The sequence below is a fragment of the Penicillium lagena genome (genome assembly GCF_028827675.1).
Source record: "Penicillium lagena strain IBT 129212 chromosome Unknown utg000003l_segment0_segment0, whole genome shotgun sequence".
NCBI classification, from domain to species: domain Eukaryota; kingdom Fungi; phylum Ascomycota; class Eurotiomycetes; order Eurotiales; family Aspergillaceae; genus Penicillium; species Penicillium lagena.
Genome location: NW_026623224.1, coordinates 1,821,454 through 1,835,936, shown reverse-complemented (window position 1 = coordinate 1,835,936; position 14,483 = coordinate 1,821,454). Strand labels below are relative to the sequence as shown.

Sequence of the window (14,483 nt, the reverse complement as noted above, 5' to 3'; positions counted from 1 at the left end):
GAGCTTAGTAAACGCCGGAGGGCTAAAAAGACACGTCTACGGCAAGGTGGATCACTTAGTCAATAGGAAGCACAAGACTTGCAAGATGAGAGGGACATTATGCAGCAGATAAGGTAGGAAACGCAGGCACGTAGTGGTCGAAAACCAAGGCAAGAAACGCGCGCGCGGCGCTGTGGCAACTGCGGCGAGACTGGACATAACGCACGCACCTGTCAGATTGTAATCCAGACGTCTGAGGAAGAAGATTATTAGTAGTATCAATTGATTTTAGGCGTTGTGGTGGAATTATCGCGATATATATTATGTGAGCGGATTAAAGTGTGACTTTCGGTATGTTGTGACTTTCGGTGTACAGTTACGTTAATCCAATCAATTACTTTCCTACAACGGGGACAAATATTCCCTATTCAAGCCGTCCTGTAATATGGACCAAATCATCGCACGAGTCGGGCCGGGCTGGGGGATTTGGGAAGGGTCGTTTCCTACGGCAATCATTATCCATTTTTCATGAACCCGCCGCAAGAACAGGAGTTTGGAGCGTGTTGCGTTATCTTCCACCCTTTCTCCGGTCCTCGTAGGCTTGTAAAACTTTCTCAATCCTCTTCTCTCGCATCTGTCTCGAGTTTTTCTGGCGAGAGCGATCATATTATCTAGTAGAAGGCTATCGTTCGATTCCGACCTCAGATATGCCAGCCAAAACCTATCTATCGCCTATCAATACAATCCATCCAAGCCCTTGCAGAACTTCCTTTACCGAAAGTGATGGAGTTCCACTGTAGACTCTGAGGATGATCTTATTCAGGGAAGCAATGCCTCTGAACTGCGCATTGATCTCCAGCAATAGCTCTCGAACGGGTTTTGCGTCGTTTAGGTCCTCCTTAATCAAGTCGCTAGATTTTTGGTCACAGATATGGGCTTCCAATATCCTCAAATTGGAACACTCCTTTTGGAGAAGCTGGAATCTTCGCAAACTAGCTTCTCTAAGCCTGATTTTTCCCGATTGGCCATCTGTCTTCTCCGTGGACGGAAAGTTGATGCATAAGTGGGATAGTAGTCCTGCATTGACAGGTCCGATGCAGTTTATAAATGATTCCAAGAGACTGCTTTCGTACTGTGCGATTTCCACTTCCTCAAGGATATAACGATTCGTCCCGTATAGAACTGCCCTAGCCTCATAGGATATCTGTTTATTTGTGTATAATAATGAAAGCCATCTATACGGCTTTTCAGGCACAAATGCTTCCACGGGACAACCCGGATCTTGAAACAGACGGAGTGGATGTGCCACAGTGAGGACTCTTTTGTAGATCTTGTTGCGAATCTCCAAAGGCAGACTAAAGAGATTGGCAATGGTCGAGGCTGTTGGTTGGGAGGGAGCCCTTTCTGACCCCGAACCCGACATGTTGATAGCAAAAGTAAATCTACCCTTCCGGTCAATCGAATTTCGAGGGCTTTCGCCGCGTTTTGGGTGGCACGTTCAGCAGATGAAGATCGTAGGGTCACGTTGGAGCGCTTTTTCGGTGGTGCGCAGCTCGCTTGGGAATTACGTTATCTGCCGCCAAAGAGGTGTGCCTAAGTCACATGTGATCTTCGATAGGTCGTTAGCACTAAGTCAAGAATTGGAATCCCTACACAACACATTCCAAGATTTTACTCCTTGGTATTATACCTAATTGTAATAGTCTGTTATTGTTAGATAGTTCGCCTCTAAATCTCTGTGTGATTTAAATCTGAGAAATGCCCAACAATTCAAAGGGCGTACAAACTAATGAATGACTAATACACAATAACTAAGAAATAACTATTCATGAGGGGTAAAATGCCCGTATGTGACCTGTAGATTTTCCAATTCTTGACATTTACTACTATGGTAGTCAGAATGTTGTATCTCCCGCATTAGGCTCACTGATTCTGCTGATGAGAAAGGTTGCCTATGGCATTGCCATCCCAGAGGTGAGGCCCCATTCACCAACCTGGCTTTGAAACGGCCCTGTGTGTCTTGGTCACACGAGCTCACGCTCGACAGATCTTGCTCGGCGGCGTTATCAACGGACACGTTGCCAGTAAATATATATGTGTGCGTCTGTTCCGCGGCACTAAACACATGCCTCAGCGTAACTTACTGTCATTGGGTTCTTGGGTGCTGGTTATCTTTAGCCTCTAGGAAGGCGACTCACGATAATAAGCGCCTTGTCAGCTTCTCCTGTGCACATAACGCATAACTCGCGTTTTGTTGGCGCCTGTGGTTACTGAGACGGCTGTAATGGCTCCAAGAAGTTGTTTCCGAAAGCCTTGATATTGTTGCACCTAATATCGTATAGTTTTCTATCTATGCGCATAAGTTTAGCTTAATGACGTGGATATATGTTGTTTTTTTCGCATCGATGAATCTATCTTAATCGTCTTAGCTAGGGCTCCTATGCTCTTCTAGATCTTGACATAGCACGAACCTCTGGCTGTCGTTGATTCCCCTTCTCCTGTGATCGCCAATGGTTGTTGACCACTGCGAATGCGATGACAATCTTGACAATCTCGACAGGCTTGGTCGGAGATATCTACACTATTGCGCTGTCTACAAATACAGTCTATATATTGTGAGGAGTGTACGGGAGGCCTAATAGAGCTGATGAATGAAGTTCTCTCTATCAAACAGTTAGAAAATGATGTGTAGGTGATGTTTGATATTGGCCCGTGCCTACAGCCCTATGGACGCCCGATTTACCGTCACCTAGCGTTGTGGTACAATGCCAAAGTTGAAAGCTAGATACTATCTTCGCTAAGTTCCACATTATCCAAACCATCCCCCACGCACCACCACTATTACCATCCCCAAACCAAGCCATATCTCGCACCTAACTATTCCAGTCATGCCAGAATTCATAACTCATGACGGTATGGTCACAGAATAGCAAAAGGAGTCTGTAGTGCCGGGAAGGGTGCCAGCCATGCCAGCGTTCCCGCGGATGATAAGCCTGCGAGGCTTTGGCGTGGAGTTCCGGGAGAGTAGGTTTGATATTGATTTGGCTGTGGTGTAGATCTGGCGGAGGGGAATCGGAGTCTGAGATTGAGTTGCCCGATGAAGAAGAGACTGCGTCTGAGCCGGTGTCCTCGGCAGGAGATGAAGTAGGTCGTCGTGTGTTTGATATAGAGGGCTGTCGGGGTTGAGGAGCGGGAGAGGGGTTTGAAGAGGTGAATGAGGATGGTGGCTCAGGGGAGGAGGAAAGAGACTGATCTCCCTCTGCTTCTGCTTCTGCGTCGTCTCCTGGATTGAGAATGCGGTAATTGAATCTCAATCCATCCGTAGGATCAACATCCCTCGGAATAATGGGCACATCAGGTGGGACCTCAAATCCCGGCATGGGACTAGCCGCCATACCAAGCAGCGGCAGCATAGGACGCTCATCATCGCGTTCCTGGGTAGCAAAGGGAACAATCCAATCCACGCGAAAGGCATACCCGATTTTCTCCTGCCAGGTGAGCGAGATGATGGCGACGCGCCCCTTTTGGGAGGTGGCCAGGACGAGGCCGAGATCAGGGATGTACTTGATCATATTGAAGCGGTCGCATGCATGGCTGATGCCCATATTGAAGGTGCGTTGGGAGAGCGGTGCTTGGCAGACCATCTGGAAGTCTGCGCTGATAGGGTAGGGTGCTAGGCTGATGTGGTGTTGGGAGAAGTGCATGACGGGGAAGAAGTCTGGATCGTGGGCTGCATTGGATCTTGTTAGTAACTATTTTTTTCGGTAGTGATGTGTGTGAGTGGGTGTTCTTACGATGGATGGCATGGAGTCCTAGCAGGTCCATGTCGTGCATGACGTTAGTATTCTGATCGGACGATGGATCGACATTGAGAAACGGTGGCACTCTCAAGTGGTCGTTGTCTTCTGGGAATATGTCGGTAAAGGGCTGCTCTACGCGGGCCACGCGGCGAAAATCGCTCTGGTCATCTTCGGGCCATGTCCTGGACGCATGAAACGACGATTCATCTTCGACCTGGCTCGAAGACGGCGAAGATGGAAGGTCCTCGTCTGACAAGCACGGTCGACGGTTGTCATTCACGCAGCAATCAGCAGACAACAGATCATCCGGCAAGAGCTCTGGCAGGTCGTGTTTCTCTTTGGAGACGCCGAACAGAAACATCTGCGAGGAATCCGGGATTCCGCGAAGCGCCTTGTGTACATCCAGCACGATACGGCCCTCCATCCCCAACTGCTCTGGCTCACAACCACAAGCCTCTTCTGCAGAATGATGCCATCGAAACGTTCGTGGGTCGAGAGGTAGCACCGACCAGCCCATTTGCCGGGGCTCGTTCAAGGGATCTCCGGGATAATACCATTGGATTGGTCCGATCTCATCCCAGATTCTCCACACAAGGACCCTGTTGCTGATATCGGTGCTGACCATCCACATGCCATTGGGGTCGAGATCAAAATTCGCAAAGGATATGCAGGGGATGTTATCATGGTGGCCGCTGTAGGTGAGTCGGAGATTGCGAGACCGGTGGTTGGGCATGAGCTTCTGCAGCTGTCGCAGCTGCTTATGGGTCTGAATGAGGACCCAGGTCTGCTCTTGCTCATCCAATTCCAAATCCTGGTGTGGGCTACGCTCGTCGTCTCCGGAAGTGGGATCCACAAGCGCGAATGCAAAGACGGTTATCAGACCCGTGTTGGAGCTCACGGCAATCAGCCGCGCAAATTTATGAGTAGCCAAGCCCCAAGCACTTCTGCCAACGTGCTCGACGAAAAACGGGCTGGCTTCGGCACCGTCGTAGGGACGCGTGTAGTTGTTCTTCGCGCAGCGATTGATTGCCGAGAAGATCGCTTCAACCTGGTAGCCACACACATTGCCCGAGTCTGTCGCCAGGAGCAGAACTTCATCGAGACCCAAATCGTCCACGAGAATGTTATTGATTGTATGGGGCTTCGAAGGATCGATGTACCCGCTGGCTCGGGGCTCTTTCATCACAGGAGTGATGACCATCTCGGCTTGCGCCCCCAATAGCTGCCCGGGGCCAGTCGGTATCCATACGTAGATATCACAGCCATATGCTACGAAAAGTAGATTCCGGCGCTGCGAAAGAGCCGCCTTGCAGGAATGTCAGCTCCCCTGCTCAGTATCAATTGCGTTTGGTGTTCACCAGGTCCCACCTACCAGATTGCTTCTCCAAGTGGCTATGGTCGGACCGTGGGTGTCATCACGCCTTCCAAACCCATCAGTTCAGCTGTCTTCGTGTTCGATGACGTCGCACCTACCGTGGAAACTACAGTCAAGTCAGCTCATACTTCAAGTAACCACTTCAACGTTCCCACACAAACATACCCGCTGTTCCTTCTTCTCTACATTCAAAGCCTGAAGCTGCGGCCGTGTCTGCCGTCTCACCTCTGGAACAACCATCATGGCAGCGCCGAGAGTGAGGGACTCCATGATCTCCCGCTGTTACTGAGCTCAGTACGTAGGAAGACGGTCAGGAGTGAAGCAGGGGATTGGGAGCAGCAGAACATGGAAGAGGATGTCATTGCCAACCACCTTAGTGCTACTACTGTCCGGAAGTCCCCATGGAAACATGCCATGTCAGGCCATGAAGTGATTGAATGCCAATGTGTTTTGGCGGGGCCGTACTTATGCTGCGGTTCACCGCCTTGCCTGCGCCCCACATGTGCCGGACTCATTGACGTGTGCCAGCCTCACTTTATTTTATTTGAGCTCCCATCATCATCAGCAGCAGCAGCAGCATCATCGACATCAGCATGGATCTGGTCGCGGGTGTCCGCAAGGAAGGCAGCCGGTATGTGACATATATATTACTAAGGCCACCGGCTAATTAGCTGTATTAGTGGCGGCCGCAACGAGTTCAAATGGTCCGATGTCAAGGACTCCACCCACCGCGAGAACTACCTGGGCCACTCTTTGATGGCCCCCGTCGGGCGGTGGCAGCAGGGTCGCGACCTACAGTGGTACGCCAAGGGCGATGTAGACGACGAAGAAGAACGTCTCCGAAAGGAGCGCGAGGAGCGCCAGCAGGTCAAGAACGCCGAGGAGGAGGCGATGGCGCGCGCGTTGGGGCTCCCACTGCCTCCGACGGCTGAGGGGGGTAATGCGAATATGGTGCCGCTGGGCGGACCGTCCAAAGAGGGAGGAGGAGAACCGTCAGAAGAGCGGACAAGACATCGCAGTCGGAGTCCTCGGCGGGATCGACGGAGAGAGCGCAGTCGCGATGGGAGAGGTCGGGATAAAGACTACAGGCACCGGAGGCATCGCGATGAGAATGCGGACCGGCACCACCGTAGTCGGAGGCATCGATCGACGTCGAGATCGAGGTCTCGTGGCAGAGATACAGATCGACACCGGCGGCGATCTCGCTCACGGTCTAGGAGTCCCCATGCCAGGAAAGAAGATCACAGAAGCCGCCGGATGGACCGCTCTTACTCGCCTGGTGAACGCCGTCGTCAGCGCCATGAACGAAGGGAGCACCGAGAGGATGTCGACCGCCGGCGTTAATTCGCATCCATTATTACGATTATTGCAACGAAATTGCTCGGAACGTCATGCCACGGTTTAATCAGAGATCATCAATTCTACGCTATATGACAAGAGATCAAACTGTTTATCGAGAACACTCACTCCCCCACAGCCCTACAGCTCATCGTGACCAGTCTTAGCACCACCAGGAAGATCCGGCATGGCCATCATGTTCACCACCATACTGGTCCAGCCAGTAAAGTGCTGCGTGCGCTGTCCGTTGCCCGTGGCGGGGTTATACTGCTCCCAAGCGAACCCCGTCTTCTTCCACTCCCGGAAGACATTCTCGACCAGGTTCTTGCGCAATTGCGAGTACATCTCCCGGGCCCGATCCTGATGAGGACCGGGGACGGTTGCAGTGTTCTATGACAGCATTAGTTTTGTCATTAAAAGTAAAGAAAGGAGGGTACCCACATAGAGACCCTTCAGCACCAAATAGTTAATGTTCACCCAGATCGGACTCCTCCAGTAGTTCTCCTCTGTACCGTAGAACTTATCTTTCTTGCTCAGACTGCGGATACCGTAGTCGCTCCAAAGTTCCTCGGGGTCCTGGATGAGATCCAGGACGTGCTTGAGTCGAAAGTTGTCAGGCGCCAACATGCCGGTCAGGAAGGGGAAGAGGGAAATATATCCCTTGTGGCAGACATGTGCGTCCTCTTCAAAGTCATCAATCGTGGCATCGCAGTAAGTCTTGTGCGTGTCGTCCCAGTGCAAGTCGTCGATGTTGCGCGTGATGGCCATTTCGTAGTACTCGAATTCTTTGGCATCTTCTTCTTCACCTAAGGTCTCGGCAACGCGACGCATTGTGCGGGTCATCATGCCCACCCAGCTGATCAGATCGACATGCAGCTCACCGGGGTGCGGCGGCTGGGCGCGTGGGTAATCGTCCAGACCGGAGGTTAGGACATGCTGCTTGGATCGGCCGCGCCAACGGTAGGCTTCCTTAGTCGAGAAAGCTTCACGGTCATACGCGGTGACATCTCCGCGCTGGGTCTTTCGGTACCAGAAGTAGTGCTTCTTCAGCAGCGGATAGAGTGAACGGAGATACGCATCAGCCAGCTCCGGGTTGCGGACAGTAGCAGAGCGGAGGCTTTCAGCTATGTCGGTATGATCCAATGACTCAGACTGAGTGCTCTTGTTGCTATTCACCTTGTCCAGGAATACTTCAAGGGTCATGAAGAGCGTGGGAGGGTTCGCGTAGTGAGGGTACTGGACGGTGAACTCGGGAGGGACCTTGCTGCGAGCCTCTGCGCCGAGAATCTGCTCGCGGGCAATCCAGCCATCCTCGTCCATCAGCTGGAACCAACTCTTAATGATTTCAAGTCTGGGAAAGTGTCAGTACCCCAGTGACAAAACGCAGGGGCTTGGGAAGAACATACGCGACATCAGGGTCGTATTCCATGACAGGCATCAAGTGGAATCCCTCATCCCATAAGAATCCTCGCGGGAAGAACGGTCGAGACGGAACGCAAGTGAATAGGTCCTTGGGGCCCTCCAGATCTGGCTTTGAAGCACCTGTAATCCGGGCCTCTTCGGTTTCCTCCCAGAAGCCCTCATTCTCCTCGTCGTAGGCAGGGTGCGCGGTACGGTCGACGATGTCTTGGCCGTGGAAATATCCAATGCCGCCAACCAGATTGGACAGCATCGCCTTGGAGAATCGCGAGTACTCTGCTGAGTCGAATGGCGCCTGCGGTGAAAGAACCTCGTCGAAGCGCTTTGAGAACGACAGCGCAGTCTTCTCGAGATTCTTGTCAATACTCTCCGAGGTCATCGGCTCAGGAGCAGAGGCAGACGAGAACAGGACGTCAAACTCAAAGGAACCTGTGAAGAACTTCTGCACAATATGGAAATTGCTCTGACCAGGCTTGTTCGGGACAGTAAATAGTTGCTCGACAGGGGGCGGGTTATCGGTGGTGTATTCCTCGATATAGCGATCGAGCTCCGACTTGATCTGAATGAACAAAGACCCTAATGGGTAATTAGCACTCGACAATATCTGCACACACAGCGGACAACCCACTCTTCGTCGCCCAGAGCACCTCCTGCGGAATATCTGTACTAGCCACGATGCTGCGATCCAGTGGCTTCTCGTCATAGCTGGGGTGGTCGTGACGGGGGTGCTTGTTCGTCTCCGGACCCTTGGTGACATCAATTGAGAAGTCCCCGAGCTCGGGAGAGTGTCCCTCGAACTTGACATCGCCCACAAAGCCCAACTCATCCTCGGGCTGCGACAGCGCATGCAGATGCCCCAGTCCTTCCATGCTGGTATAGAATACCATTGTGATGGGTGTATCCGGGTCCGCATCCTCCCGCGGTGTGCCCTTCACGCGAAATCCCCAGTTCCCTCCACGCTGGCCGCCTGGCACCTTGATGAAATCGATGGTCAGGTCGACACCATTGCCGGCATCGTGGATCGTCTCGCGGCCGCCCTTTCGGATATCGTATTCATCCCAGCCATAGCCGGCCATGTTCTCATTCTGTTCGCAGGTATGCCGAAAGTCTTCGCGCGGGGACTGGTGTTAGCTGGTCTGTCCGTTTCTCAATGCCCAATTTGGGGAACTTACTGTGTTGTACGCCCTCGAGACTATCCAGTTTCGCCCACATCAAACCCGCCGAGACACTGTTGCCGATGCGCGGGCGCACGCCGAAGTAGAGGTTGGGCTTGTAGGGGCCCCAGAGCAGGGACTCATTGTTGGCGCGGGCGGCCTCTTTGATCAGGACGGAGACATTGTTGGGGTCGTGGGCTGCCAGGGCACCAATGGCCACTAGGAGCGATGTGAGGATAAAGGAGAGGCGTAGATGATGCATGGTTTGAGCATCACCTTCAGCATTGAGGACATGTGTCGGAGTCGAGCTGGGGCCGGCAAGACGTAATGTAAACGCTCCACTCCTTGGCCCGAGCTTAACAACGCCTACGAAAGTAACTATACAGACGGGATACCATTATCCATTCTACCACTCGAGTATTTATTTACAGATATGTTCGTGGATCCAGCGACCCGATCTTCGCACTCTTGGCCTGGCCATCGAACACAAACTCACTCATCACCTTCCCTGTACCAGGAGCATTCTGGATGCCCCAGCAAGTATGGCCGGCAGCCAGGTACAGACCCTTCACCCCCGTCAAGCCAACCAATGGCCCGCCACCACTGTCCACATTGGGCAGATAGCAGGCCTGGCGCGTGCGGACCTCACCATCGCGCAACGCGTCCGAAATACTGCCGACCTGGTCCACGATCTCCTGGCACTTCTCCGCGTCCACCTTCACCTCCGCAGAGGTCTCAGGCAACGGAACAGTCCGGTCGCCGTCACCGCAGGCATAGACGGTCTCGTCGGGGCGCGTATAGATCTCTGGTGCTGCCACGGTGGGCCGCGACTTCTTGGAAGGGTCGAAGTTGGCGGGGATCTCAATGTTCGTAAACAAGGTATATGCGCTGAGGGGCCTTGTTGGCCGGATAACGACGCTGTGAGCGCGCATCGCAGAAATAGGCGCTTCGGGGAGAATCGTCCGAGTCCAAGGACCGGCAGCGATGACCACATCCGTGGCAGAGATCGTGCGTGCTTCGCCTGATGCTTTGTCGGTATAAGTGACCGATTCCACGGCATCATTCGAACGAGCAATATCTGTGACCTGTCCCAGGATCACCTGCGCGCCCTTCTCCTCGGCCAATTTCGCAATGGAAGTGGTGAAGAGGTACGGATGGACCTGGGCCGTCTCGCCCGGGCCACTCATACTCTCGTAGGCGCGCAAGAGCTCTGGCTCAACCCAGTCTAGGTCCTGTGGGATCTTAGCTGATTTCAGCTTCGACAGAGCCGCTGCGCTGCGTTTCTGCAGTGACTCGGAATTTGCGCCGTCGGTTTTCTTGTCGTTGAGCGCGCGGCCGCGAACAACAAGCTGCCCACAATTCACCTCCCGGTATCCCCATCGATCTTTGCCGCCATGTTCCTTGGCGAGTTCTGCATGCAGCCTGTAGCTCAGTGGCACGATGCTGCTTGGGTAGGCCCATTGGGCAAGAAGCCCCCCCGCTTTCCCTGATGCGCCGCCCGCGATCTCGGAGGCTTCGAGGAGAGTTACCTTGTGGCGGGTAGGGTCGTAGGATGGGTGTCGCGTCAGATAGTATGTGGTGCAGCATCCAATAATGCCACCGCCTATATGGAGAGATCAGTTGTGATTTGCAAGAGCAAGACCGCGGGGGTAGCCGGAGTCGCGCAATGGGTAACTTACCAATGACGACGATTTCGCGTCGGTCTCCAGAGGCCGACATTTTGACGTTAGGTACGAACTTCGAAGTGAGGGATCGTAGCGAAGCCACGTTGGTGGGGGAAGTGGGAATTGTAGAAGAATCAACGAATGTTGCCATTCATTCTCCAGACAACTACGTCACCGTGTGCTGGGGGTTCGTCCGGTCATGTGCCGAACTCACCCACTTTTTTATTGTACTCGAAGCATAGATGGATTCTACAATGGATGCGAACTCTGATCAAAACATGTTGGTATCGCTAAAAGAAATCCGTTAAGGTGGTCGGTAATAATATCACAAAAGGTGAGAGGAAGTAAACAGGAACAAGCCAGGAGACCCGTGCTCCGCAAATGCAAAATCATGTCGAAAAAGAAAAAATCCCAATCAGTCTAAACAACTGATAGAAGGGATCAGTGTGACCAAAGAATTTCTATTGCCGCGAGGGACTGAGCGGTCGGTTGAAACCGCCCTGCCGGTTCATGTACTGGCGGTACTCGATCTTCTTCTCCTTGCGCACACCGTAGATGTCGTTTCCAGGGATCTTGGTGTTCTTGGTACTGCGGAATCGGGTGAAACCCATACTCTTCCGCATGAGAGCTTCCATCTCGTCTTCGTCTGCGTCCTCCTTGAAGTCCAGCTCCATCTCCTCCTTATATCGACCGGATCCCACCGGGGCACCATTGGCCTGCCGTCCATCTTCACGCGGCCGCAGCTCTTTGCGCTCGCCACGGCGGTCGCCCTTGTGTCCCCGAGGAGGAGGTGTACGGGTCGTCGAGTGAGTCCGGGCACCGTTTCGAGCGGGTGAGCGTGAACGTGAGCGGTCACGCACTTTGTCACCTTTGCCAGGGCCTTTTTGGGAATAGAATCAGTACAATATTCGGGTGAGTATCAATGGCAATCTGCCTACCTCGTCTGTCATATGCACGCTCGCGGCTGGTGCTCCTCTTGCGGTCTCTTCCTCCGCCGCGTCCATCACGATCTCTTCGGTCTCGGTCATTGTCGCGACGATCGCGAGACCAGCTTCTTTCCCGCCTTAGATTCTTCCGATCTCGTGAGCGCGAGCGGTATCGACGGTCCTCACGGGGGGGTCGCGTCGGGCCTCCCGGGGGTGTGGCGAATGTCGCCGTTGGCGGTCCTGTTCAGGATCTGGTTCCGTCGAGCGTGTTTGAACGTCATTCTTCTCCCACATTGTCGAGCTGTCGACCCGTCGAGGCCGTTTTGCTGGTGGCTCCGCCATGGTGGGTGGATGCCCGAGACGCAGGCGTTGGCCGCGTCTGGTAGGACGTAGTTCTGAGCAGGAAGAGAAAAACTAGGGCGCAAGTCTGATCGAGTGAAATTCTGGCGGAGGACTATTAAGCGATAGTGCAAGAAGCGATCATGGTTGGGTATCGAAATTTGGGTTTCAACTTGAAGACGTTGTCAAACTCGCGGCAAGAGAAGTTTATTCCGGTAGCCGGAGCGAACCACTTGCGCAGTGCATGCGACTGGCGTAGTTTGGTATACTTGGTATTCGAGACAAACATAAGAGTACCAATTGATGGCTAGTAAGAAATAAGATAAAGAATGAGAGTGAATAGTTAGTGGTCGTGTTTGGACTTGTGCTAGCTCAAATATCTAACATTTGGACTATGTCTACGGCATATATATTTTGACATGCGGGTGAGGACTTTGATAAGTGTGCAAAATCATGGATAAATGATCTGATCTTTGAATTGGATAGCTAGATAAATCTACTTGTCCTATAATTTATTAATAACCAGAAAATATTTGGATCCTCCATACTGTAAACCTTCTCCTCCAAAGAGGGGGGCTCGCATCTGGATTAGGCAACTGCTTCAACAGTACTCAAGAGAAGGTAAACAGAATGACACTAGCTGGATTTGATCTACAGACCAGTAGCATCCAAAGACCAGTAGCATCCAAAGCAAAGCTGCGCCATACAGCACCACATCTGCACGGGGACCAATACCGTAGCTGGTGCGTCCGTCAACATTTACCGGAACTAATGCTCCCACTGGGCCATACCACCTTGCCCGGCTAAAAGGGAAGCATTGACACTGATATATAAAGGAGGAACGAATCTGACATTGAGACGCAGACAAGACTCTGCAGAATCCAGCGCCTTGCAAAGCTAGGTACTGCTATGTATATACTGTCCCACATCTTCACGGTGAATGAACTGGCCGCTCTCATAATATTATACTCAACCTTGATCATATCCTTGTTTATATAACCTGAGACTGAGCCACTAGTCAGAGGACATTTGGATAGTTTCAATCAGAGCGATGAAATTGACCGCCGTTGGGGACATGCAATCCACCATGCGGAAGAAGAACCTTAGCGAGCCACCCAAAAGGATAAAGAAACATTGCCTCTCGTTCAAGGTTAAGATACCAATGTATTTACTGCAATTCAATCCCATGTCTCGACAGAAATAATCCATGAATGCGAGCAGATGCAGCCCGGCCCGTCCCGTCGAGCCTCAACTTTAACCACAACCCGAATTTTTTGCTCCCACCTCATCCCCCACTTCAGCTTCTTCTCTCCCATAATCCCTACCACCCAACCAAACCCAGCCATGGCTCCAGTCAATCTCGCGCATCGCCGCACGCATAATTTGCTCCTGATCTCGAAATTATTGAATCTGAGAGACACGGCGTCGCCGCTTACCCTGCTCCTGGACTCTCTGCAGCAACCAGCCACCCCGCTCATCCGCGAATATATTCGACGAGCTAAGGTAGGTCAAGTCGCAAACCCTACGTTGGAATGAGTGCTGAACGTCTCGAATAGCTCTCCAAGGTCCATGTCACGCTAGTTGCATTCGAGACGCTGAAACAGCCCGACGGTGTCGATGCTTTTGTATCAGCGCGCCGGAAGAGCCCAGCTGAAATCGCCAGGGAAGTGAGTGCGGCGCAGCAGCTAGCTGGATCTTATTCCTCGCGACGTGAGTTTCCTACGTCTTGAATTGCATTGATGCCAAACTAACGCTATCGCCAGGCCGTCTGATTCTCATCGACTCCATCAACCCACTACTGAACTCGAAGCGACTCGAGCCTGGATTTCATCTACCCTCTTTCTTGAGCTCGTTCTTAGCCCCGCCATCTGCGTCAGCAACAGCACAGCTTGACACATCTCTAGTGGTAACATACCACCAAGATATTCCTGGACCCTTTCCACAGCATCCCTACTCCCCCTCCCCCTTGTCCCTCCTCACATACATGGCCACAAGCATAATCACCCTCCACTCATTCTCACACGTTCTCGCACAAAAAGCTGCTCGAGACCGCAGCGTCGCCGAGCCCGTCTTCGGGTTGGATGAAGAACAAGATGGCGTTTTGCTCGGCCGATCCGATAACACTGTTGAAGGAATCGTGCTCGAGCTAGAACACCGGCGGAAGAGCGGACGTGGTGTTTTGGAGTGGTATCTTCTTCCGCCTGCGTCGCGGTACTCGCCACAGCAGGTCAAAGAGATTGTGACTTTGCTTGACGATAACGCCTTGTATAATCCGCCGGTGCAGGAAGATCCTGCCGCTGGAGACGAGGAGCCGGAGTCGACATTTGAATTGCGGCTTACGGAGAGGCAGAGGCGCGAGAGGGAAGGCGTTGTGCTGCCCTACTTTGATGCGCAGCAAGGGAATGGGCCTGGTGAAGGTGGTCGGATTCTTTATGACATGGGCGAGGAAGATGATTTCGACGAAGAAGAGGATGAGATCTAAGGAAGCC

The 14,483-nt window shown here is 52.6% G+C and overlaps 5 protein-coding genes across 5 annotated transcripts; 2 read left to right on the top strand and 3 right to left on the bottom strand.

Annotated features, from left to right (window-relative positions):
* Positions 1-2,852: 2,852 nt before the first annotated feature.
* N7510_005904 (uncharacterized protein) lies at positions 2,853-5,424 on the bottom strand (the record flags this gene model as incomplete). Its single annotated transcript, XM_056977830.1, has 5 exons — positions 2,853-3,709; positions 3,774-5,085; positions 5,152-5,200; positions 5,253-5,260; positions 5,320-5,424. 5 exons carry the CDS (start codon positions 5,422-5,424, stop codon positions 2,853-2,855), a joined length of 2,331 nt encoding a protein of 776 aa, XP_056833862.1.
* Positions 5,425-5,747: 323 nt separating this feature from the next.
* On the top strand, positions 5,748-6,559 carry N7510_005903 (MMtag domain-containing protein; the record flags this gene model as incomplete). The annotated part of the gene is made up of 3 exons (XM_056977829.1): positions 5,748-5,785; positions 5,835-6,172; positions 6,243-6,559. The coding sequence occupies 3 exons, from the start codon at positions 5,748-5,750 to the stop codon at positions 6,557-6,559; spliced, it is 693 nt and encodes a 230-aa protein (XP_056833861.1).
* Positions 6,560-6,633: 74 nt separating this feature from the next.
* Positions 6,634-10,784, bottom strand: cwh41 (mannosyl-oligosaccharide glucosidase; the record flags this gene model as incomplete). Its single annotated transcript, XM_056977828.1, has 7 exons — positions 6,634-6,882; positions 6,934-7,843; positions 7,899-8,487; positions 8,540-9,019; positions 9,084-9,443; positions 9,562-10,668; positions 10,745-10,784. 7 exons carry the CDS (start codon positions 10,782-10,784, stop codon positions 6,634-6,636), a joined length of 3,735 nt encoding a protein of 1,244 aa, XP_056833860.1.
* Positions 10,785-11,190: 406 nt separating this feature from the next.
* On the bottom strand, positions 11,191-11,997 carry N7510_005901 (SNUT3/LISCH7 family protein; the record flags this gene model as incomplete). Its single annotated transcript, XM_056977827.1, has 3 exons — positions 11,191-11,609; positions 11,668-11,800; positions 11,842-11,997. 3 exons carry the CDS (start codon positions 11,995-11,997, stop codon positions 11,191-11,193), a joined length of 708 nt encoding a protein of 235 aa, XP_056833859.1.
* A 1,341-nt stretch (positions 11,998-13,338) lies between these two features.
* N7510_005900 (Elongator subunit IKI1) lies at positions 13,339-14,476 on the top strand (the record flags this gene model as incomplete). The annotated part of the gene is made up of 3 exons (XM_056977826.1): positions 13,339-13,497; positions 13,551-13,704; positions 13,758-14,476. The coding sequence occupies 3 exons, from the start codon at positions 13,339-13,341 to the stop codon at positions 14,474-14,476; spliced, it is 1,032 nt and encodes a 343-aa protein (XP_056833858.1).
* Positions 14,477-14,483: the final 7 nt, after the last annotated feature.